This window comes from Ascidiella aspersa, chromosome 8, assembly GCF_963924565.1.
Source record: "Ascidiella aspersa chromosome 8, kaAscAspe10.2, whole genome shotgun sequence".
NCBI lineage: Eukaryota > Metazoa > Chordata > Ascidiacea > Phlebobranchia > Ascidiidae > Ascidiella > Ascidiella aspersa.
In genome coordinates, this window is record NC_139454.1 from 21,339,523 (window position 1) to 21,366,917 (window position 27,395).

Sequence of the window (27,395 nt, forward strand, 5' to 3'; positions counted from 1 at the left end):
AATGCTGACCTCCTGGGTCGGCACTTTAGGTAACCCCAACTTTTTTATCTTGAACATAAGGTGGCCATTTATTGTTAAAAGTGGGAGATGTGATTTTTGCACTGAGCTATCAACGTACCGGTAACCAAAAGCATAAAAGTGTGTCAAAAAACTGAAATTTAACACTTTTCCACCGAGCTTGTTTCCAATGAACTTATTTTACTTCACAGTCATCGCCTGTTGCTGCGTCTGCAAATGCCGCATCCCGAGAACCAGGCAACAAATAGAAGAGGCAAGATTAAAGAAGCTTTCCGCCTACAACCGATTTGCAAGAGCTGGTAGCAACAATAGAAGTGGTGGCTCAGTTCAATCTCAAAGCAGACGTAAGCCTGACTAGTGTTAAACCTTGAAAAACAGTTATCTAACTTTCCCGTTGTGCAAATTCAGGACAGTCTATTCGAGGAAGAGATCTCAGCCGCGAGTCGATCCGTCGCGAATCGATCAGGCGTGTGTCGTTGCCGAAATCCGTCATCGTTTCCTTGTCTGATGACGATCGTACTTACAGCGGTTTATCTTCGATAACAGAAGTTAAAGTCCCCCTTTAAAACAGTTAATCGTCACAAATGCGATTTCCTAATTTTGTTTTTTGAGATAAAAATCATTTATTATTGCTGTTTGTTAGTTTATGGATGTTTACAGAGTAGGATATGACTAGTCTTAAGGTGCCCCCATCTAGTCTAATTTAAAGAACGATTTTAAAGTTACCTGGTTTAGCTATTTTTGTTTTAGGTCATATTTAGACGATTTCAATCTTATTCTGTATTCCCTATTACTGCGTATTTGACTGTATTACGTCGTAGGTCTAAACAATATGGTTTTATAGATTTCTGCTTTAGGTATTGTTGCATTTTAGGTCTTATTGTGTGTTCCCGTTGAACGACCACTAGTGGTGTTTTGTAGTTCAGTCACTCCCTCAATACAGTCCGCTTGAAGCGTACAATTTTTAACACATGTTCTAACACAGACGCTTCAAAGTCCCGAATTATCCTAATACGAGCGCTACAAGCGTCGAAAACAAATCGAATCGAGTGAAACAATAATCGCTTTTTTACGTCTATTTGGGCCGTTATTTTCACCATTAAAACATAAATATTTTCACAAATAACTATACTGTCGACTTAAGGCGCCTATTATAATATTTTGCTGGTTTCATTTCAGTGAGATTAAAGTGCAACATGTTAGTAAGTTTTCAATTTTTAGGGCTGCCCATGCAAAGAAGCACGATACTTGTTTAGGATTATTACCATGGTTCCTTTTTTTTTTTTTTTTTTTTGGTTCGCGAAATCGCAAACATTTCCTTGTTTAATTTTACCTGGGCGTTGTTTGACGAACAAAGCCTTTTTTTCGGAAAAAAATACGTCTACTGAAATATTCTTTTAAGGACAAACTTACTTCAATACATGTGATGTGTAATGTAACTATCAAACGTTAAGCATCAGCATTACTTGTACACCAGAACTTTTTCTGATAAAACACTTTTGAAGCACAGTAGGCTACTTGCCTATGTAAACAAAAGGTTGTAATCTTCTATCAAATCCTCGCAATGACACCTCCATATTATTGTAATGGTCTCCTGGAAGCGACAACCCTAGGCAGCAGTCTTGTAAACAAGTTTTATTTTAAGATAAGTCAAAGCCAGATACTAATTAACTTAAATACAAGTCCATGCCCTAGTCAAGTCATTTGCATCAAAAAGATTTTTTTTCACTTTTGTAAATTAATTACGTCTATAAATAAGGTAATTTGTCCAAAAGACTTAAGCCAAAGTAATTTGAAAACAATGACTTAAGTCATTAGATTAACACTGTATAAATAATTATTACCACGAGCAATTTCATTTTTCGAATACGTATCACTGAGACAACTTGAAACTAGTGAAGTCCAGTCTTAATAGGACGAAGCGCAAACAAATTAAGTTTATTTGGTTTGAACTGAGGCTAAGGTGACATGACGCATCGGACACGTAAAAAAGTGATATTTCACGATATATTGTTTTTTTATCAAGCTGGTGTGACAACATTTTAAAGGCATTGAGTTCTCAGTTGTACGGCTGTATAAAAATCACGTAAAAATCTCGCCTAAAGAGCAAAAACTAAACATTGCGGTAGTTCTGTTTTAAAAGGTCTATAATGGCACACAATGCAATGACCATATTGCAAAAACTTTATGGATTCACGCTAAAATCAAATTAGCCAGGTGTTGCGCCCCCGCCGCGACCTGCGCACTGGGGCCTGACCCCATACAGTTGCCCGGCGGGTCGCAACCGCGTGAGTTCTTGTTGTTTGCAAAGGTTTCTGGTCAGATATGCTACCTGTCATAACCACAACTAAAATTCCAATCAAAAGTATATTGTTACAACGAATTAAAACGTTATCAAATAGCATTAGTGAACGTTATTTTCAAGTTAATGTGAGACAGACAGCCACCGCCTATTGCAGCGACTGTCGGCTAAAACTTCGCAAAAGATTTCTCTAGAGAAAAGCTCGGGAGTAAGAGGTCAGCAAAACAAGTGGCTTGTTTTGCAGAACGTGAGAATATCGCCCACAAGACTGACAGTTATAGATTACGAGATTAAAGGTTACATGTCAAGTTTGAAACGAGGCGAACTAAAGCAGAAAAACTTAGGAATTTTACACACAACAATACAGAAAACTTTACATCATCAAATATGATATTATTTAACTGAAGAACATATTTGGCAAACGAAAGCTGAAACGCGTAATCTAAAACCCTATTTATCACATCGTAAAATCACTTAATGAACTCTAAGATTTGGCTTATGGCAATTAATTAATTTGGGTGTTTAAGTGTTGATAAACACGTAACACAGGCGCCGCCTGTTGTCGTATATAAAAATGGTTTAAAAATACGTGGGAAGGGGAGAATTTTTATGATGGATCTAAGTTGACAAAAACTCTAATTTGAAAACGCCAATAAACTTTCTAAGAAATGTTTATTTTGAATAAACAGAAAACATGCAATGGTATATTCAAAGAGACTTTGTGCGAAAATGTCAACAAAACAGGACAAAACAAAACTATAAAACAAAAAAGCGCAAAGTATTTTTGCAGTTCTTTAATAAAATTGGCAAAAAAAGGTTGATTGAGGGGTGGCATAGTGCCCAACCTCTGTGCAGACTTAGATTTTTATTGTTCTAACAAAACATAGGCCAAAAAAAACAGAGAAACTATTAAAAATTATATACATGAATCATTTATTCAGTTGCCCAACAACACAATTATCACACAATTTTTAATATCTAAAAGCATAGGGCAGCTTAAAATCAGAATTAACACCAAACAAAATATGAAACTAACAAAATCACTATAAAAAGTTCAATATTGTAGAAAGCTCGCGCCCCCCTAAAAATGGTTGACTCCTAAAACTCCTAGACCTAGAATAACCCTTTCTGAGAAATTTTAAAGTAACAGTTTATGTAGCATTGAACTACTTACAGCTTAACCATACAAAAATGTTGCCGTAATTGTCAAAGGTTATAAACTGCGTTCTAAAGTTTGCCGACGTCTGGTATAAAATATTGTTCGTGTAAAAAAATATGCACATTTAGAGCGTTTCAGGCCTAGTCGGCCAAATAATTGGCAAGATTAATCGCGACTTTATTGGCGATATTCTCCGTACAGATTAAATTATTTAAACCTTTCGTGAGTTTTTGGAAATCGCGCAAGGCACGATTTGATTACGTTTCAGAAGATTAAATCTATTTCAGTTGATCCTTCGACCTGCGCAAAACACATATTTGAACTCTTCAATATGCAATCATCGAATCAATTTCAAAATTGTCTTAGTAAGCGATTTCACGTGTTAAAGAAGAGCTTTATTGTAAAGCACTGTTTCGTCGAACCAAGACTCGGCGTAATAAGCAGCCTTGCCCGCCAGAATGCTATTTCGCCAACGGCGCTCTATTTCTATATACAATATAATGGTGGGACAGATTGAATCTTGAAACACACCGGTTTATTGAATAGGCGACAGCTGATGTTTCGGTTTTTGCAACTCTTAAAACATGTCGCGCTTCACACGAGTAGTCGTAAAACCGCCGGTTTACTTTATAACAGTGGTTCTCAAATTATGGGTCGCGCAGGTTCAAATAATGGGTCGCGCTCTATGGTGATTCAATCCTGTGCAAACGAACTTTTTTCACTTCATTTTTCAAATATTTCCAATTCAATCATAACTGTATCATTGCATTATAAGCTTTTCACGTGGCTTCAAATCTGTAACCTGGATTATTGCATCATAAGTGGTTTTATGAACGTTTTGATGGGAGCCAGCTACAGTATATAGCCATATAGCCAACTACAGTAGCTGCTAAAACTAGATAAGCTTTTAGTAACCAAACAAGCCAAGCTGATATTATAAAGGAAAAAAATTAGTTTCACCACTCACTCTAAAATAAATCATTCATTTGTTTGTAATCAATCATTGTTTCATAAAACTGTGTACTACATCTGGTTGTCTGTGTCTTTTTCTATTTCATGCATATCAGAAAAATACCTTTTTTGATGTTTGAGGCTTGGGTCGTGAGATGCTCATAAAACTCAGATTTGGGTCGCGCTCAAAAAAGTTTGAGAACCACTGCTTTATAACAATGAGGTTTTTGACGCGGGGACTAATTAAAAACCTATTATATAGGAAATTTGCCGTTGCTGCATAACATACGTGCGCAAAAATCAAAATATATAGTCGCAGTAAAAATCCTCTATTCACAACGATACGAAATAAACCAGTTTGGTGCAAAGAAATATAAGCAAACTTTAGATTGCACCTTACAACTTTTCGCACGAGATTTAAAAATATTTCGTTTTTATTTACAATAAAATACTGTACTTGGTGCTAAATGTGACGAAGTGCTTTATTGAAGAATATAGTTGGCACAAACTATTAAAACGGCCGAACGTTACGGCACATTCTCTAGACCATCTAAAAGTTAAAAACATTTAGTTTAATTGCCAGAAATGCACGCAAATCGCGTGACTTTAAAAAAGGTAAAACTTGCGAAACTATTGTCAAGTACAGTACAACGCCTAACTTATTTTATGCAATTCACTCACAACTGACCCTACTGTTGTGTTTGTTGAAACCGTCATTGTCGATTTTAGAACCTGGATGCGCGTTTTTTTGTCATAACGTTTTGATTGGGACTCGGCTAGTCTGCAAAGATTTGATTTTACAAGACCCTGTAAAAATGTCTAGGGAAATTTAGTCAAATGGTAGCTTTATTATAACTATTAACGTTGATTTTATACCAAGCATTTGCATTAAATAACAAACAACCTTGAATAATATTAGATCAAACTTAGTAAAACACTAAATTGTTGGTTTATCGCAGTGTTGTAAACCAGTCATGTTAAAATGATTTTAGGAATTTTCAAAAACTAACAAAACAAGTCTTAGTCTAAGTCAAGTAATTTGTCCAAAAGACCTAAGTCAGGTCATTTGAAAACTTGACTTAAGTGCACTTTTTCGTTTTTACAACACTGATAAAAACACTAAATTCAACCAAAGTTATTTGACTCAATGACTTAAGTCCAAATTAAGTTCTTTGTCCAAAATACTTAAGTCAGGTTAAGTAATTTTACCAAAGCGACTTAAGTAATGTCTAATTATTTGAAAACAGTGACTTAAATTCACTTAAGTTCATTGGCTTAAATGATCACAGCATTGAAACACTGGTTTATCGCCACTGCAAGTAAGCTAACCGAGTTGAAAAACAACAATTTCATTTAACTTGCAAATTTTCGTCCCGTGAATCAGCGTGCTGAACAAAACGCAAAATTTGCAAAAAGCACTTGTTTATTTCAACCTGGCGGCGGTCGTCTGCGGTTGATAATAAACGTGCGTAGGCAAAATATCTGATTTATGCCTACTGGACGAATGTCGCTTAATGGAAAACGCCAAAATCAGCAATTCGAGTTTCACGAGTGGTTTTATCCGGAAAAACTTGGCCGGCTCCTATTGGACGAGCCGAGGGCTGGTTAACTATAAAGAGTGGCGGAAAAATGGAATTCGTTACCATTTTCTTTTCGGAGGAAACAAGACAAGTGAGGAAAAATGATGAAGTTTTTTTGTTTTGTGGCGTTTGCTGCAACATTTCTATTGTCGGCGTCAGGTAACGATTGTATTTTTTTAGTGCAGGGGTTCTTAAACGTTTTCTGCCGCGGACCACTAATTGTGTTTTTGCTTTGCGTGGACCACTGTAGGTCAAAAAAAAAAATCAAAAATGACCTCATAAATTGACGTCACAATACAAATAGACTTCAGAAATCTGCCAGTTTCGGTCCAAACATGTGAAAGTGTAATGAATTCTACATTCAGTGGAAAACCGTTTTAATTTTAATCAAAGTTATTTTAAAAATTGTTTACTTTCTGAATATACACTACTATTTCTTTTGGGCATTCATGGACCCCCTAAAACTAGTTGAACGACCCCAATGGGCCCATGGACACCAGTTTAAGAACCCCTGGTTTAGTGTTTTGCACGAGTTGAACCAACTAACGGCATTACAAAGATAATTGACTTAACATTTAACCAAGTTTATCTTGCGTAAACGTTAAAAAAAATAAATTTATCCATTTACTTAAAAATATAAAACTACTTTGCCGCTTTCATCCGAATGCCAAAAAACAGGCGTATTTGACGTACATTTTTTTATTTTAGCTTTAAAATGCTTGACGTGCATCAATGCGAAGACCAATGAAGAGTGCAACACACAAGGTGAACTGAAAAACTGTCTGGCCAATGAGGTAGGTCCTCTTGATATAAACTTTTAGTTTAAAGCTTTAACGACAATGTATTTTATCACGCGTTTGAGCAAAGATTTTGGATTTCTTGTAAAATATAAAAATAGGTCTTAGTCGCCACAGAGACAATAATCAAACCATATATATTTTTGCAGCAAGCATGCCAGAGCGAGCTTAGGACCGTCGGCATACAAAACTTCCTTATTACCAAGAATTGCAAGCAGGCTGAAGCTTGTGACAATAACTTCAAACAGGCAAGTTTTGCAAGAAATCGCCCAAAAAGGGTCCTCTTTAAAATCTCCTATCTTAATCGCTGTCCATAATAATCGACTGAAAACTTTTAAAGACAAACTTTTAACAGAACACATTTCCCATAGTCGCAAGACATCACAGGTTTATAACCCCGTTGGGAACTTTTTGACAAAGAAATTATGTGTAACTTTGGGTATTGATCTTCAGCAATTCTGTAGACCCTAACAAATGATTTTGTAAATTTAAGCACGTAGCTTGTATGCACAAATGCACGGGAAAATTTTGGCAGAAACTTGAAAAACAAATTGCCCATCCGTCGGTGCTATAGATGCACAACTTAACTATAAGTTTAACTGTACAGTCGAGCAACCGATATGTCGTCCATGCGTATTCATTAAAAACGTTTTTATCTGCAGAACATGCGCCCTGCTTGGTATCCAACCCAGTGTAACATCAAAAGCCCAAGCTCAGTGTGCCGATGTTGCTGCAACACGGATGGGTGCAACGCTCCGATGCTGGGTTGCCTTGGCAGTAAGTGACAAGTAACTGTGTTGTACTGGGTTTAAACCGGAACAAGTCTAACCTTAGCGAAATGAGTCTAGTTTTTAACTATAGACGATAAATTAAATGGTAAAATGACACATCGATACATTTTGCTGTAAACGTGCAATAACATTCCAGTTAAGTTGGCAACTTTAACCTGAGTAGATTGTGTGAACTTATGCGGTAGGTGCGAGCTAATTGATTCTGTATTATAAATACAGTGTAATGCGTATTATTACGTCTATGAAGGCATAGATTAACAAAACCGACAGCGTTAAAATAATAAAAATAAGTTCTTCTGGTATACATTTGTTAAACCAACGTGAAAGCTTTCCGAACCGAAACGTTGGTTTAACAAATATATACCAGAAGAACTTATTTTTATTATACTATGCCTGGTAGCAACAGCATATTTAACGCTAAAATAATTAGGGCTAATGAAACTATTCAAGACTGATACCCTAAAGCAGTATAGTTCTTAACCTTTCATGAGTCCTATTCCTTTTGTAGTTCCCCAATCATAGTATAACCAACGATATAATAAAGCCAAATACGCAGTAATATAATCAAGTCCTAATTCCATCGGAATAAGGCCCAGAATTTGGCATAGTTACATAGATCGGAATAAGGACCGGATTGTTTGCCCCTGTTTGCGCTTAGGGTTATGGGTGAGGTTAGAAATTGGGTTTAGGATTTAAGTTATTAGGAGATGAAAAGTTCGTAAGGGCCTTATTCTGCTTGTATAGGAATTAATGACAGTATAATATGCACCACTTAGATATTTGCATACTAGTTCTGTAATCACGCGGTTTATTTGCAGTTTTATTGAATAATAAATGGCATACCTGAACGCTGCTCTTAATACCACAAACGCCTCTGGGTTGATCGTAAAGCCTTAGCTTATAGTCGAATATGCACAACCGTTTTCTCTTTAAAAATTACAAACTTTGTGTTATGTTTGAAACAACAATGCTTCGTTAATAAGCTTCTAGGCTTACAACTTGAAAAAAAAAAACAATTTTTTGATCTCTAATAATTCGCTAAGGTAAATTAGAAGTTTATTGAGGTGAATTGCGAGAAAATAGAATTTTCAGTTTTGTGGTATGGTGACGTTAAACTTTAAACGATCATCAGTGACTGGCAGTAACATCCCAGTTACGTTCGCGTTTAGGTTCGCTTGCTACTCAAGTTCGCCAAAAGTATCACAAAATATAGGTTAAACTTTTTCAGCAATTTACTGATATTTACAAAAACGTGTCCATTTAATGCTACCAAAACGTGAGTTAAACAAGCAACTTTGCAATGCTAAAATTTCCGATTTAAACCTATCCTGCGTTGTCAACTCCTGCAGGGCTGGCCGGCGCGGGTCACAACCGGTTCTGCAATGAACAAGCTATTCCCTGTCTACAATACCTTTTTTTGTCACTTTAAACACAGTTTGTTGAGACAACTATAATAATTAAAACGCGATCCCACAAAAACAAGACAACCGGGTGACTTCAAAATCTCCAACAGTGCCAAGCACGGCTCACGTTCTAAATTACTTTTCGTATTATTTGCGTAAATTTTATCCCAACCCTTCTTTGATATCAGCGCACCCCCCAAAAAGAACACCTTATTCATTAAAAAAACATACTTTGGCCACTTCAAAGGCGTTTGCAAATATTAGCATTATTTAAGCCAACCAGTGTTTACAGAATTCACAACAACTTTTTGAGATTATTGTTCAGTGCGCAGGACTTCACAGTATATTGTTCCTAGGTTGCTGTGTGCCATGAGCGCACCTAGAAAAAAATGAAAAGAAACAACTTTCGTGACTTCAAAGGCGTTTGTGACTAATAGCCGCATTTAGGCCAACACGTGCTTTACAGAATAGACAACAACTTTTTTAAAAGAGATTATTGTTCAGTGCACAGGACTTTACAGTATATTGTTCATAGGTTGCTGTGTGCCATGAGCGCACCTAGAAAAAAATACCGCATTCACTTAAAACAAACAACTTTGGTGACTTCAAAATCGTTTGTAACGATTAGCCGCATTTTGACCAACACGTGCTTTACAGAATAAACAACAATTTTTTTCATAGAGAATAGGCTATTTTTCTGTGCACTTACAGTATTTTGTTTACAGGTTGCTCCGCGCGTGTTAATCCCATGCACGGGCGAGTGGTGTGCTCGGATGGAAACAACGACTTGAGCTCCTGTACTTACTCCTGCTCGCCTGGCTATTTGCTCGTGGGAGAAATCAGTTCGACGTGCAATGTGATCGACGACGTGGCCTCGTGGAGTGCCCCTCCTCCGATTTGTCAATGTGAGTAAATAAAGTTATTTTTCTTGCGTTTCGATTCGATGCTAAAGCTTCTGGACGCTTTGATGCGAGTTTTATATTCAGGGTGTCCAACACAAACATGCCGGCCGCCGGCGTGCCAATTTTTATCCTATAACTTCTTCCCGTGCCAAAGTTTAGTAACTAATTCTTTCTAATAATAAAAGTTTTTTTTTTTTAAAATAATAAAAACGTGTAGTAGCGGTGCGCATTATTGCATCAAAATGTCCGTCGGTAATCTGACTTTTGCTTCTTGTTTTTTTTCACACCAAACTTAATAGTTGTGTGAATGCTATAGTCTCCACTACAATATAATGTTATAGTATCAGAAGTAATTGTTAGTTGTCGTGATTGCCGCGATTGTTTTATATTCTGACTAAAGAATGACAATTTACTTTATAAAAAATTTGGTATTTTTTTACAATTGGCTGAATAACAAATTAAGTATTTTAGGGGCTTGCGTGCCATGTTTTATTAGGTCGCTTGACACATTTGGCACGCGTGCCGCTTGTTGAACACCCCTCGTATATATGAATTGATCAGTTGTATTTTTACCCTTGTCGTTTTACAATCAATAACAGCCAGCTGATTTGTTTATTGGAAGAAATAGACTGCGACCAAGTAGGATATTCAAAGCCCCCACAGAATGTTAACGTTATAAACACGGCCTTTCATATTCCCCCTTCGTCTAACTAAATCCTTCAACTATTAAAGTCCAAAAACAGTTTTCGTCAACTTTTAAAAACTTGGCCGAGTGACTTAGGAAAGTTTTGTTCTTGTTAGATAGAATGAGACGGGTTGTCCGACTAACTTATAGTATAAGTAGCACTATCAACCCCCCCACAGAATGGTAATGTTATAAATACGGGCTTTCATATTCTGAATTTGTCTAACTAAGTTCTCCAACAAATAATTTCCAATATGTGTTCTCGTTAACTTTTGTGACTTTAAGTTAAACAAAATACCATACTCAAGCAGATAGTATATAATCATTTTTGTAATATTTAGGCGAAGTACCCTTTTTCGTGCAAAATTACCAATACATTTTTAATGTTTAGCGACGCCGTATTGCCCGCCGCAAATACCACCAACGAATGGAGGAGTTTCTTGCACGAACGGAGACGACGTTGGAAGCACTTGCACTTACACATGTGATCCATCATACGTCATGATCGGACCAGACACCACAATTTGCCGTGAGCGCTAATTATATAAGAGTTTGGTTTGCGAATCGTTCGTCTTATGCGCCGTGCCTTACCAGGCCTACATAACAGGACAAGTCGCCACGCCAAGAAAAATACTATCTGACTATACTGTCGCAATACATCGCAAAAAATATCATTAGCGCCATAAAAAGCAGTGTTGTAAAGACTTAAGTCAAGTCATGTCGCTGTTTTCAAATGACTTGACTTGACTGGTTTTCGTAAAAAGACTTGATTTCAGACTTTGGGACGAAATTGACTTGGACTGAAATCATAGAGTCAAATAACTTTGAAATTAAGTATTTTCGTTTAAGATTTTGTTATCAAATTGAGCTATTTATATCAATTTCAACACGTAAAACGATTATATTGCTTCTTGTTAAATATGCTGTTGCTACCAGCCAATCCGGAAAGCCTTCGTCAGGGACTAACACACACAGCTAATAGGGCGCAAAGTAAAATCACACAAAGAAAAAAAAGAGATAAAAAGGTGCGAGACGCGTTTGTGTGGTTTTACTTTGCGCCCAGTTGGTTTTGTGTGTTAGTCCCTGACGAAGGCTTTCCGGATAGTAAGCCCAAACGTTGGTTAAAGAAATATATGCCAAAAGAACCTATTTTAAATATTGCTACATGTTGCTTTTTTTGCTATTTTTAGTTAAGTTATATCTCATAATAATCGGACGACATAATCGGACGAGATAATTTTAATTGTTGATTGTTTTATCTTTATATCAGTCACTCATATTGAAGTTGACTTGCTCTAATAATAACTTCTTGGACTTGACTCAGCAACTGACGACTTACTAGTTAAAAAAACTGATGACTTATTAGACTAGAACTAGTTATCTTTTGTATTTTTTTCACTTGACTTGGACTTGAGTTATTCCACAAATGACTTGACTAGGGCTCAAGTTATTTCACAATTGACTTAACTGGGAGTTAAGTCATTTAAAAATGACTTGTTTACAACACTAATGAAATTAAAAAAAAATTACCGACACATGCAAATCTTCGTAACTTTCACAGAGGACGACCTGACTTGGAGTAACCCGGTGCCAACGTGTCTTCTTGTCGTCTGTCTTCCACCGCAAGAGAACTCCTTGGTCAACGGCAATGTTGACTGCTCCGATGGCGATTTTCTAAGCAGCGTTTGCAGGTGAAAAAGGAATACTACAACTTCCATCAACGCTTTGGGGATACGACAATTATCATGTCACTTGCAAATATAAAGATAGGATGTGATTCCTAGTATCCCGATAACACGAAATATAAAATGGTTGATCAACTTTGTTTTTTTAGAAAGCCCTCTGTACAAGTAAGATTTTTCGATTAAATTGGATCAGAGACGATACCCGATAAGTATTATGGGTACTTCTGGCCGTCAAGTTGATACAGATTAATAAATTAGATCTATAATTCATAGAGATGCTACGTGCAGAAGTATAGGCTGTTTGGTTATCAAACATTTGGCCAACATTGAGTCGCAATTATCTTTCCTAATTTCAAAAAGCACGTTTTATGAAGCGATCAGTGTGACGTTCATTATTCCATAGAGGTCAAAAAGTAGAAAAATTGTTATTACAACATTCTTCTTGTATGATAGTTATTTCTGCATCGACGGGTACAACCTTGTGGGCAACATTACGCGAACATGCCAGGCCAACTCGACCGGGTTTGCTGGAGAGTGGACAGGCACTAGTCCGGAATGCGTTCGTGAGTATTTACTTGGTTAGCCACGAAGAGGCCTGCGCCAATCCAAAAGGTCAGCTAAGGCTCTCTAAACTGTAGTTTAACCAGACCAAGGGGGCCCTGCGTATTATAGCACATTCGAAAATAATTGTTGGGAAAAATTAAACCATATAAAGGCGTTGCTTCCGCCTTACGCGAAATCTTTGAAATGTAGCGTTTGTATTGAAAGCAGCAACCCTCGAACTTTAATATAAACGATCTGTGCGGTCTTCTTAGGGTTATTTCTTAATAACGTCACATTTACATGTAACTTGCAACGCAACGTTTCATTGTAACTTTATGCATTACGCTATGACGTAAATGTGTGACGTCATTCCTGATTTTTGCCAATGCCCGTCCACAAACAAAAGTCCTAGTTTTTTTAGCTAAAAAAAGCTAATTTTTAGCTAGAGCGGCCAGGTTAAAAATGTACCCTTTAGTTGGTTGTAACAAGAGGATTTATTTTTCCTATTTCATCGCAGCCGATGTTTGTCTACCACCGCTGGAGGCGCCAGACAACGGAGACGTAGTTTGTACAGATTCGAACCTCTACCTCAGCGAGTGCACTTTTACATGTGCTGATGGTTACGGTCTGTCTTCTCCTGGAGTATTGCGATGTCGCTATTTCGAAGGAGCAGTGGATTGGGCGCCGCAAACAGTGCCAACTTGCATCCGTGAGAATACGCTGCAAAACTTAAGCGTGGAAACTATGGCCAAATAAATATTTCATCTATAGGGAACGCAGTTGAAAACAGAAATCATGCAACTTTTTAGCAAAATTGAATAACGGGATTGAAACAGAATTATTAAACCCCAATTAAATCAAATAATTTGTTTAAAATAAGTTTGGTAATTTCTTTCAAGGCAACGTATTTGTGAAATTCGTTCGTCAATAAATCTTCTAAATTTCATAGAACCAATAAACAAAACCAGTTGCCTATAAGATAGAAAAAGAGAAATGGTATATTGTGACAATTATGTAGTTTGCTAAAGACAGCATTTTGTTCGTTTTCCAGGCATCACTTGTGAACCACCCGCACCGGAACCAGCGGATGGATCTGTGGTTTGCACCAACGAGAACTTTGAAAACAGCGTTTGCACTTATTCGTGCAACGACGGGTACGTTGTACAAGGTGGTTCAGAGGTCACCTGCTTGTTTACTACGAGTACAAGTACTCTGGGAAGATGGGATCGCGCTTTCCCAACTTGTGCACGTAAGTATACGCCAAACAAGTTTAAGCCACATGGTTTAAAACTTATCTTTTAACATGTTGCGGCATCTTTAACTGATCAACCTTATGGAGCGGCTAGCCGACAACTTGCTCTCGTAAGATAAGGCACCTAATATACAGTAAGGTAATGACTTAAGTCAATGACTTGACTTAAGTGCGGTTAAGTCACTGTTTTCAAATGGACAAAAGGCTTGACATAATTAGGTTGACCTCTTTTAAAGAATAACAGTGTTGCAACAAATAATTACGACATGACTGTAAACCAGTCAGGATATTTGCAAAATGACTTAAGCCCCAATCAAACACTTGCACATTAAATTAAGTACAAATCAAGGCGTTTTCAACAAATGGCAAGACAAGTCCCAGTCTAAGTCATGTATTTTTATGAAAATGGGTTATATATCTTAATTTTTCTGCATAAAACAAAAAGCTTTGCTAAACTTTTTTTCAGTGCGCAAGGCAATGTCAAGTAACAGCATTAGCATAAAAAATAATATTGAACTTCTCAAAATGGTGAACACGTTCCATTCTGATTAAAATCAAACAGCAAGTTGACATCTTTTTAATTTAACAATCGGCCTAATTAACCTAATTTTACTAAAAATATTTAATTAAAGCACCTTAATATCTGTCTTTTTTGTAAATGGCTAAAGTATAAGTTAAGTTAATTGTACAAATAACTCCAGTGAAGTGAAGTCATTCTACCCAAAACGACTTAAGTCAAGTCAAGTCATTTAAAAACAGTGACTTAACGCACTTGAATCAAGTCATTGACTTAAGTCGTTTCAACACTGAGCAATAATTAGTTCTTTTCGTTTCAGGGTGCATAGATTATAGTGAATGGAAAAAACAGGTTACACGTATTATTCTGGACACCAACTGAACGAACACTTTTAGTTTAAACTTATTTACCTTGATTAATACCCGAAATGAATAGGCCTAAAATAAGAGGGGTGAATGTAATAAGGACGACAAGGTGCTATGTCTTAAACGCCATTTGCCGAATACTGTTATGACTTGGCATATGTGGTTTGCTGCAGAATCAAAACGTAACCTTCGTCTCGCGTTTACTAAGCTAAAGTGTTAAAGTAGTGATAATAATTTACGCTTTACAGCCATTACTTGTCAACCCGAACAAGAGGCACCAGCCAACGGCACACACGTTTGCACTAACAGCAACTTCCTGGACAGCGTTTGCACCTTCACGTGCAATCTTGCACACGCTCTGGTTGGCTCGCCAGCAACAACCTGCATTTCAGCAGGCGACGATCAACCGATTGGAATCTGGTCCGGCAACACGCCACGGACCTGCGTCGGTAGGCATAAGTTCCAATAGTTTGTTTACACCAGAAGAGAGACTTATATTATTGGTATTATTTTTTTAATATAACATAGTCTTTTTTATATACTTTTTCAGTATATAACCTGGCTAGCGCATTCTCGTTTTTAACCCTGGTGAGGTTAGCTGGTATCTGCTGCCGAAACGTCGGTTTATACTTCGTTTACCCAGAAAAGCGATTACAATCTATTGATACTATTATTTTAATCTAACATAGTCTTTTATTTCATACTTTTTCAATATATAACCTGGCTAACGCATTCTCTTTTAATTATTATTAACCCTGGTGAGGTCAGCTGGTATCTGCTGCCAAAACGTAGGTTTATAACTTACTTTACCCCGGAAGAGCGATTTCGCTATACTGATATGATGCCTGCCGGAGCAAATTCCATATTAACACTTAAAATACATTACGACGCTAAAACCTATAGGGGCAGTGCCCTTAAAATCTGATTGTGTAGTACAGTATTTATTAGGTCATCAAGCGAAAGCCATGTTTCTGATTTGGCTTACGTTAGACTGCGCTTTTCGTCAGACTGATTCAATGACTTACTATGCTAAGATGGTTGGTGACACAATCCAAGCTTATAGGTGTACTACTACCATAAGACCGAAATAAGAACAACATTAATGTCGGAAAAACCTACTTCGGAATCAGGTCGGAATGGCCAGAAACAGCCTTATACAACATTTTACCTAGCCCAAAACACCCCACCTAAGTACAGCACCAACTGCCCTAATAAATAGTTTGTTTACATTTTGCGGCACCCCCACTAGAATTTTCGTTGAGTGATTTACTGAAATGTCACTACAAATGGAACTGGAACAAAACAATCAACTTAAAATTTTAAGGAAAATGTCATTTGATATAATGATCTCTAATCGTACACAAATAGTCGTATCAAAAAGCTTACCAATTGAGCAAAAATCAGATTCCTAAAAATTCTCAAATACCTATCGGCACCCTTGAGCACTAGAAATGTCACACCAGGGCGCCGCGGCACCCCGGTTGAGAACCACTGCTTTACCTGACCAAACGCCTTTGTTTTGCTTGGCTCAGCTATCAGGTGCAACCCCGAGCAAGTGGCGCCGGCGAACGGCAGCGTTCAATGCTCAAACGGCAACTACCTGGGAAGTGCGTGCGAGTTTTCTTGCAACGCCGGTTACAGTCCCAACGGAATCACGACCACGGTTTGCGAGGACGACGGCAACAGCGAAGCGTTGGGTGAATGGTCGAGCCCCAATCCCCCCACCTGCGACGGTTAGTTATTTATTACAAATTGTTAAACATTATAAAAAACTTTCTAATAATTTTATATTACGAAATCGCAAAATTGTTAACTATTTTATACCTGAAAGGTCAAACAATCTCTGGAGGGTGAGATTACTTGGCGGCCTGCTTCAAAAAATGAGCCACAAAAATACTGTGATACGTTTTGGAACCAAAAAATAGCTGGCATCAATTTCTCAATGTTGTTTTTTCCCTATTGCTGTCAATTAAACGTACTAAACCGCACAGGCAAAAATATGTTTCTTGGTTGGACATCATTACTATCACCTTTCAAAAAAATTGCACTTGGTACTCAAGTTAAGTGAGTGGCGTGTTGTTTGCCCTTATAGTATTTTATTGTGTTTTCAAATTAAAGGCGCCTATCATGTTTCCACATTTTCTCACAGCCATGAGCCATGCATCAACTGAGATGCAACCTCTGCCAATTAAGTTATTATAGTTTATGTATTTTAAGCGGTTTGCACAAATGTAACGTCTTTGTAATATGGCGACCGTATCGTGAGTTACACCAATATCAAACTTTTAAAACAAGTTATAAACCCATTGTATGTTTTATTGCGCTTGTGAAGATTTTAACGTGGTTTCGGTCTATGAAGCTCTTATACATCATGTACTCATATTTGGCAAACCTCCTTCTAACATACCGTAACATTCGGCAATCTTTTACCAATGAAAGCAAAATTGTGGCGCTTCGAGCACTTAAACTGATTCAGTTGCATATTTGCAACTCGACCACGAACTCGCTTCCAGCAACTGTGAAATTCATGACCAGGATCAAACCACAGTTGCCCGAACAAATTTTCACTCTTTATTTTGCAGCAATCGTGTGCGTGCCGCCGCAGTCAGACCCAACCAACGGTGACGTGTCTTGCACAAATGAGAACTTCCTCGACAGCGCTTGCACTTTCAGTTGCAACCCAGGCTATATATTAGATGGGCTCGACACAACAACTTGCGTCCTGGTCGGAGATAACCCTCTATGGGACAGACCGGCGCCAAGTTGCATCGGTATATTTATTTTTTTAATATGGTTGTCTTCATATTTACCAATGGGGATTTGAAAATGGCAAATGTGAACTTTATTTTACAGTAGTTCTGATATAAAGAGAGAGCTATGCTGATTAAGCATACATACTATACTCAAATCTCAACACCCAATAGTTTGACCCGAATAACATATAACGTTGAACAAACATTGCCAACTATATTGTCAATGTCATATAAGACATCTTTAAGTATTGACCGAAAATATGTGTGAACTTCGTCAGCCTGGACTGATAAAGCGCATGCTTTACAAACATGATACAAAAACCAAATAATAAACTAAAAAAAAATTGGATGTTTTTGAGGTGTTTATTGCAAATTGAAAACCAATCAGTAACCGGGCAATATAGAGATTATAGACTAAAGCTTAAATCGAAACATATGGCATGGCGTCTTTTTTTTGATAAAATAATCTATAACAATTTATCATCCTACTCAACCTTACTGTGAACCTGCAAATAATTTCAACGTACCCCTTTCTTTTAAAACGGTCAGCAATTGAATTTTCGTTTAAGTTGAGACGTGTTTCGTGATTGCGAACCCGCAAAACGGGGTGGTGACCTGCACGAATGCGAACAACGACTTGAGCGTGTGTGACTTCGAGTGCGATCCCGGATACATTTTGATCGGAAACACTCAAACAGTCTGCCGTGACTTTGGGGGAACTGGGCGATGGGATGCGCCGTTGCCGATATGCGAAGGTACATTTTCCTTTCCTATTTTAATTTTTTCATATATACATGTAACCTGTCAGTTTATTGATATACATCAGGGGTGGCCAATACTTTAAACTCCATCGATCAGTCCATAGACATGAATAAACTCAGGCAGCACAAGTAGTGATGTTAAAGTATGTGTTGGTCCGTATAGGGTACCAGCTTGTATCAATATGCATTATCCTACCGGTTACCTGACGGCTTTGGCATGTCGAAAAATACTGGTCACGTTATTATAATAACTGTTGTACACCTGAGAAACAATGCAATTGTTGTTGGTGGCCAAGCGTATTATGACTTAACAAATTTAACTTCATCGCTGGCTTGGAATGTAGGCTAACAGAAGTTTGTCCTTTTACGCAGCAATTTTGTAAAGGTTGATTATTTTTCGTTTTAAAAGTGCAAAATAAGTCACAGAAAAAAGGGTGCACCGTAATGTTTGTTCCTGTGACTTTTTGAAGTCTTTAGTTTTTTTTCTTTCAGTAGATCGCAATCAAACGTAAGTTGGCCACCCTTGATATACAAATTCCATAAAATAATTTTACTGCTAAATATCTTTTTTACAGGTAGTTTTTGTTTGGTTAGTGACCTTGTTGAAATATTGTTCTAAAAAGAGCAACCATTCATATTTGTTTAAAGTTATCTTGTTTTCATGAGTTAAAAACTCCACTGATTCTATCCCACGCTAAACTTGTTTAATCTTGGCTTTTCAGCGCTTTTTTGTCCAGCACAAGAGGCTCCTGAAAATGGAGGAGTTTCCTGCACAGACGACAACAATGTCGGCAGCCTTTGTAGTTTTTCGTGCTTACCTGGTTACAGCATGACCGGAGATAATAGCACAACCTGTCGTAAGTAGGCCTTCACAACACATAGCGTGACTAAACTAAAAAGCAAAACCGGACACTGTTATTTCGAAAAAATCTTTACAAAAAGAAATCTTATAGGCGCAAAAAAAAACGTATGAAAACATGTGAAACGTTGCAAAATTGTGCTTTTAAGTTAACGACTCTGGTCAAACTCTAACCCAGTGGTTCCCAAACTTTTTGGGCGCACAGCACACTAAAATTTTTTTAACTTTTCGCGGCACACTTTTAACAGAACAACAATAGAGAAATTAACACACACGACAAACTATATTTGAATGTCTTTAAACTGAAAATTCGTATTAAATCATGCGTAATTAGTTCGAAAATGCTTGCGTGTATGCCTATTGGGAATACAAACACTCTCTTTTCCAAAATTACAAAAAAGTTTCGCGGCACACTTGACAATCTCTCGAGGCACACTACTGTGCCGCGGCACACAGTTTGGGAACCACTGCTCTAACCTGATGAAACACGGTTGTACGAAATTTCGGTCAACTTAATAATACTTTGTCAACTGTACTACATGTTTTTATTACTTAAATAAGACTAAACTGACTTTTAACCAAGATTGGTAAAAATATGTATTATTCTCTGTTGTGTTTCTAACCTTTCTTTGCCTTGCCGGTAAAACAACAGAGCCCAAAGTAGGAAAATGTTTAATTCGAATGGAGATAAGACAAGAAGGGCACGAGCATTTATAGGCGAGTAGTCGCGTAATTCACATTGCGATACGATCAACGCGCAACACAGAATAATTAGAAACACGTGTCGGAAAACCTCTCGCAGTAGAACCACAAGTTCACTCGGTGACATTGTCATAAAAACAAGTCGAATGATCGACAAAAAAGATTTACTTGCACACAGAGATTGACGAAACTTGGAGCAACCCTCGCCCGACCTGCCATGCAATCGTTTGTCTCCCAGCACAAGGAGCTATTCTAAACGGCAATGTAAGCTGCTCCGACGGAAACGGACTGACCAGCGTGTGCAGGTGAACATTTTCTTGACATAGCTTGGACTAACGATTACAGTCTTACGATGACACCTTCTTTAAAAACAGTGTTTTTTTTTGTTTTTTTTTTAAGTGTCGTTTTAGGTTAGTACAGAACATTCAAATGGTAAAAATTTCTGTCGGCGGGATCACACATATAATTACTTTAATACATTTTTATTTTGGAAATAAATGAAAGGTAAAAATGTTACGTCGCCAGAGCGTAACTCTTCGACCGGGTATACTAGACTTTTTCCGGTTTCGCGCGAACGCCTTCCCTCACTGAATATATTTCGTCTCGATTTCTTCAGCACACGTGCATACGAGTTTGCCGAAAACTGGAAGTTCTCAAGGTTTTTTGTTTTGTGGCGTCAGGCTGTGTATAAAGATGTGACGACATCTCCCATTTTTTTTTCATGTCTCCCTCTACTTGTAGGGTATACGAAATATTAAAAACTTGTAACACAACGGGGAAATAGGTTAAAGAGAAATGTGCTAAGAAACAAAAATTTCATAAAGACAACATTCAATTTAATCAGCGTGTATTGAGGTCCACACAATTAGTAGAATTTAAGTAACGAAAAAGTTCTAACTTACGATAACTAACAATTAACCATACGGTAAATAAATATGAAAAAACAAATGATTTTCTGTTTGTATGAGGTTGCATACTTTTTGTTTTCGCACCGATTTATAACAAAAAAAATTATAACCTAAACCAAAAAATGTCATAGCTTAAAGGCCCGTTTACACTACAGCTGCCCTGAGCTGAGCAAAGCGTAATTTGCATTTAAATTCTATTGTGGCGAGCGTTTCACGCTTTGCTAAACTCAAGCCCCGTGCTGCTATAGAAAAACGTTACGTTTGGAGCGATTTTTACGCCCAGCTCGGCTCAGTGCAGCTGTAGTGTAAACGGGCCTTAAATATCGTTATGCGCTGTTCAGCTTTATAACAAAATATGTAAGTCGTTCGTTTGTTTTAGTTTCTCGTGCGTGGACGGCTACGTTTTGGTAGGAGACAGCACCCGGGAATGTGAGTTATCTGATGGCGGCGATATTGCAGAATGGACTGGCGAAAGACCAACATGTGAACGTAGGTTTGAAGTTACGCAGTTGTAGGTTACAACTTTTTTAGGTGATTTTTCGTTTTGGAATTTAACTCAATTGCAGATATAGCAGCACCTGGTGTTTAGCGGATCAGGAAAGATTTTAAAATAACGTGATGTTCTTAAACTGTTCTTTTAAACACTAATACACTGTTGTTTGAGTTGCAATACTTTTTTGTGATCTGCACCATCTTTTTTTTCTTTTTTGACTTGAGCCGTTGTTTTTAAAGCATCCAGATTAGCCTATATATTATTTTTTGTTTGAAATCCATTTTATGTAAGAGAGTCTTTTTGCAACTCAACTTTAAGCTTTTTCGTTTTCCAGGCATCATTTGTGAACCGCCCCCACCGACTCCAGCGGACGGATCTGTGAATTGCACCAACGAGAACTTTGAAAACAGCGTTTGCACGTATTCTTGCAACGACGGGTACGTTGTGCAAGGTAGTTCGGAGGTCACCTGCTTGTTTACCACGAGTACAAGTACTCTTGGAAGATGGGATCGCGCATTCCCAACTTGTGCACGTAAGTATACAGGCCAAACGAGTTCCGTTTGCTCTTGGTTGCAAATGTAATAAGGAGGACATGCTTTTGTTTCTGAAATACTAAGAATTGCCGAATACTGTCACGACTTCCCCTTTTGCTGGTTTGTTGCAGGTATAAACGCAACATTCGTCTTGTGCTCACGCATAGATAAAGTTTTAAATCAGTGATAATTTAGACATTTTACAGCCATTAACTGAAACCTGCGACGGTTCGTTGCCGTTTTTGTGCTCTTTAAATTGACTGCCTTTGTAAAACTTGTCCTTTTTTATTTTAAGTGTTGATGTTTACTTAGTTGAAGCTACAATTAAAGCAAATGTTAAATGGTAATAATTCAGTTATACTTATCTAAAAAAAAACAATCCTTAACGCATTTTGTTTATAACAACGACAGAATCACAGAATGCCAAAGTAGTTCCTTTTGAATGGTAAAACTCATTATTTGTTTCATCTGTACTTAGACATGAAGGATGATACCTGGAGTTTGAAGTTAGACTTTCCAACATGTTTGCGCTACCCTGATTCATAAATACACACACACACACACTCAGCAACGTAACAAATCATGCATAGATAAACACATGACAAGTATTCCACGCGAATCTTTTTATTGTGGCGGTGACTGACATCCTAGAGTTCTACTTCAAACAAAACTGCTTACATCAAATCAGGTGCTATTTTTGTGGGCGGTAAAAATATTGGTAACTATGGTTAAAATTGAGCACCAAACATCCGTTCAAACTGTATGGTAATTGATCAAGAAAAATCTATCAGTATGTCAAGGTATACTAAATACCAAATTAGTGAAAACGTCTTTGTCAACGCTAAACTAACAATATGCTTAAGGCCTTAAGGTGCCGTTCATAAATAAATACTACTGGATAATTCTACAATAGCGAGTGCACTTTTACATGTGCTGACGGTTACGGTCTGTCTTCTCCTGGAGTATTGCGATGCCGCTATTTTGAAGGAGCAGTTGATTGGGCGCCGCAAACAGTGCCAACTTGCATGCGTGAGATATTTCTGTGGAAACCTGCTTTATTTTAGACTTTGTACTCACACTTAACAAAATACCAGCGCATTTTATACAAGACTAGGCTTTTTTAGAAGCCGCGATTTATCTTATAGATCGAGGAGCGAGATGCCCAGAGCCACATTTCTTACTTGGTTAATCGCAAAGAGCCTTCAAAAGTGGTACTAATAATAATACAATGGCCTGAGGCAAACCGCCTAAGTCGAAACCAGCAATAATTCATAACTTAACCAAACGAAATCGAAACATTTTAAAAACTAAGTGCAACATGGACGTAAGAGCCGCTTTAAACTGTGTAAAGAGCCGTATGTGGCTCGCGAGCCGCGTGTCGGCCACCCCTGTTATAGATTATTCAATTTAGGTATTTTATTCGTTTTCCAGGCGTCACTTGTGAACCGCCCGCACCGACTCCAGCGGATGGATCTAGGGTTTGCACCAACGAGAACTTTGAAAACAGCGTTTGCACGTATTCTTGCAACGACGGGTACGTTGTGCAAGGTGGTTCGGAGGTCACCTGTTTGTCTACCACGAGTACAAGTACTCTGGGAAGATGGGATCGCGCTTTCCCAACGTGTGCACGTAAGTACAGGCCAAACGAATTTAAGCGATCTGTTTCGAACATGCTCTGAGTTAAAAGCGAATTTCTAAACATGCGAAAAATGCTATGCTTTATAACTATATATATATATCCATTTGTCAAGTAACCCACAATCAGCATGAACTTAAAAGTCAATGAAAAATGTTATGACTGATTTAAAATTAATGTACTTCATATATATCATAAATATTGACAACAACCTACATAAACGCTTCTTATTTGTATTTGAACAATAATCCACTGGTCATTGTTATGTTTCTGTATTACAAACGACCGTTTAAAGTTTAAAAACTACTTTTCAGCTGTAGCAATAATAGTGCTAACTACCAGGACACTTTTCACCCAAATAAAATTTTGTACGTGATGTTTCTCTCTGAATAACCCTTGATCATAACTGTCTGACATTTTTTTTACGTGATAATAAGTTACACGGCGGAAGAAGACCCACGAGAGATAAAAGATAGCGATATACGTTTAAAGATGACATTTTTTTACGTGATAATAAGTTACACGGCGGAAGAAGAAGACCCGCGAGAGATAAAATATAGCGATATACGTTTAAAGACTGGCCCATTCAACTCGAAACGCTGCGAGATTTTTTCCTAGCGCAACAAGGTATTTTGATTTTTTTACTGTTTTAACCATTATTAGAGAAGGCAAAGTTTTGGCGTATTGATATCAATAAATCACAAAGCGAGCACAAATCAGCAAACAGTTTAGCAAATCATTTTCATTTACACCTGTGTGACATCTTGCAGAAATTGAATGCGAGCCAAAGCAAGTTGCACCGTTGAACGGCGGTATGTCCTGCACGAGAGACAACAAAAAGGGCAGCGTTTGCACGTTCGCGTGCGATCACGCCTTTGCAGTTAGCGGGGCAAAGGTGATCACCTGTGACGAAGACAAAGACAATTTTCCGACTTACGGAACCTGGAGTGATGACTCACCCACTTGCACAGGTATATATTTCAAAAGTCTTGTAATGACTTAAGTCAGTGGTTCTCAAACTGGGGTCCGCGGTCCTTTTGGGATCCGCGAGACAATTTTCTGGGACCGCGAAGCACTTAACAAAATATCAACACGACGCTACTGAAGAAGAATATTTTTTTGTGCAATAAAATTTTCAGGCAACTTACTTTTCCAAGCCAAGCTGATTATTATCATTAGTTGTTCATTCACGTTATTGCACGCTTCAAGTTGAATTGTCCATTGTGACGTCATAGAGTTGCGTTGTGCTAATCAAGTCAAGTAATTGAAAAACAGCGACTTAACGCACTTGAATCAAGTCATTGACTTAAGTCGTTACAACACTGAGCAATAATTAGTTCGTTTCGTTTTTAAGGGTGCATGGATTATAGTGAAAAAAAAAACAGGTTACACGTATTATTCTGGACACCAACTGAACGAACACCTTTAGTTTAACTTATTTACCTTGATTAACACCGGAAATGAATAGGCTTAAAATAAGTGGGGTGAATGTAATAAGGACGGGTGCTATGTCTTAAACGCCTTGGCATATGTGGTTTGCTGCGGATCCCAACATAACCTTCGTCTCGCGTTTACCGAGCTAAAGTGTTAATACAGTGATAATCTACGCTTTACAGCCATTACTTGTCAACCCAAACAAGAGGCACCAGCCAGCGGCTCACACCATTGCACTAACAGCAACTTTATGAACAGCGTTTGCACCTTCACGTGCGATTCTACGCATGCTATTGACGGCTCGCCAGCAACAACCTGCATTTCAGCAGGCGATGATCAATCGATTGGAATTTGGTCCGGCAACACGCCACGGACCTGCAACGGTAGGGATAAGTTCCAATAGTTTGTTTACACCAGAAGAGAGACTTATATTATTGGTATTATTTTTTTAATATAACATAGTCTTTTTTATATACTTTTTCACTATATAACCTGGCTAGCGCATTCTCGTTTTTAACCCTGGTGAGGTTAGCTGGTATCTGCTGCCGAAACGTCGGTTTATAACTTACTTTACCCCGGAAAATGATTTCGCTATACTGCTATGATGCCTGCCGGAGAAAATTCCATATTGACACTTAAAATACATTACGACGCTAAAACCTTATAGGTGCCGTTATCTCAAAATCTGATTGTTGTACAGTATTTATTAGGTCATCAAGCGAAAGCCATTTTTCTGGCTTGGCTTACGTTAGACTGCGCTTTTCGTCAGACTAATTTACTACACTAGGAAGCTTGTTGACACAATCCAAGCTTAGGTGTACTACAACCATAAGACCGAAATAAGAACAACATTAATGTCGGAAAAACCTACTTCGGAATCAGGTCGGAATGAGATCTAAATGGCCAGAATAAGGCCTATACAACATTTTACCTAACCACAAACACCCCACCTAAGTACAGCACCAACTGCCCTAATAAATAGTTTGTTTACATTTTGCGGCATCCCCACTAGAATTTTAGTTAAGTATTTTGCTGAAATGTCACTATAAATGGAACTGGAACAACACAATCAACTTAAAATATAAAGGAAAATGTCATTTGGTATATTAATCTCTAATCGTACACAAATAGTCGTATCAAAAAGCCTTGAGCATTAGAAATGTCACACCAGGGCGCCGCGGCACCCTGAAAACTGATTTACCTGATCAAACGCCTTTGTTTTGCTTGGCTCAGCTATCAGGTGCAACCCCCAGCAAGTGGCGCCGGCGAACGGCAGCTTTGAATGCTCTAACGACAACCTTCGGGGAAGTACGTGCAAGTTTTCCTGCAACGCCGGTTACAATCCCAACGGACTCACGACCACGGTTTGCGAGGATGACGGCAACAGCGAAGAGTTGGGTGAATGGTCGAGCCCCAATCCTCCCACCTGCGACGGTTAGTTATTTATTATAAACTATTAAAACATTAAAAAAAAACTTTCTGATGATTTTATTTGGCAAAATCGCAAAATTTTTAACTATTTTATACCTGAAAGGTCAAACAATCTCTGGAGGGTGAGATTACTTGTTTGTTAAAATCTTGATGCTTCATGTTGGGTATTTTACAAAATATTTGTGCCAAACAATTTAACTTTGATGCAGGCAAATGGTATTTCACAAATATTTCGTGCTCTATTTTAAATGCCCGCAAAGGCGATGGCTTGTGTGCCGGCTCGGCCACCTGCTTCAAAAAATGAGCCACAAAAATACTGTGATACGTTTTGGAACCAAAAAATAGCTGGCATCAATTTCTCAATGTTGTTTTTTCTTTTTTTCCCTATTGCGGTCAATTAAACGTACAAAACCACACAGGCAAAAATATGTTTCTCGGTTGGACACCATTACTACCACCTTTCAAAAATATTGCACTTGGTACTCGAGTTAAGTGAGTGGCGTGTTGTTCGCCCTTATAGTACGCAATTGTGTTTTCAAATTAAAGGCGCCTATCATGTTTCCACATTTTTGTTTGTGTCCCTATAACAGATATGAACCCTGCATGAACTCAGATACAAGCCAAGTTACTATAGTTAATGTATTTTAAGCGGTTTGCACAAGATATAAACCCATTTGTATGTTTTGTTGCGCTTGTGTAGATTTTAACGTGGTTTCGGTCTACAAAGCTCTTATACATCGACTTATCTACTCTTTTTGGCAAACCTCCTTCTAACGTACCGTAACATTCTGCAATATTTTATCAATGAAAGCAAAGTTGTGGCGCTTTGAGCGATTAAACTGACTCAGTTGCATATTTGCAACCCGACCGAGGTTCGCTTCCAGCAACTGTGAAATTCTTGACCAGGATCAAAGTTGCCCGAACAAATTTGCGCT

At 37.9% G+C, this 27,395-nt stretch overlaps 1 protein-coding gene across 1 annotated transcript; it reads left to right on the top strand.

Annotated features, from left to right (window-relative positions):
* Nucleotide 1: 1 nt before the first annotated feature.
* Nucleotides 2–27,234, top strand: LOC146136838 (sushi, von Willebrand factor type A, EGF and pentraxin domain-containing protein 1-like). The gene is made up of 25 exons (XM_083396266.1): nucleotides 2–29; nucleotides 210–362; nucleotides 427–534; nucleotides 6,719–6,804; nucleotides 6,957–7,055; nucleotides 7,470–7,584; nucleotides 9,727–9,906; nucleotides 10,980–11,117; nucleotides 12,150–12,279; nucleotides 12,727–12,836; nucleotides 13,334–13,525; nucleotides 13,868–14,065; nucleotides 15,199–15,399; nucleotides 16,483–16,683; nucleotides 17,533–17,721; nucleotides 18,273–18,458; nucleotides 19,187–19,321; nucleotides 20,204–20,330; nucleotides 21,313–21,422; nucleotides 21,761–21,958; nucleotides 23,391–23,588; nucleotides 24,366–24,566; nucleotides 25,212–25,412; nucleotides 26,263–26,463; nucleotides 27,161–27,234. Exons 1-25 carry the CDS (start codon nucleotides 2–4, stop codon nucleotides 27,232–27,234), a joined length of 3,759 nt encoding a protein of 1,252 aa, XP_083252392.1.
* Nucleotides 27,235–27,395: the final 161 nt, after the last annotated feature.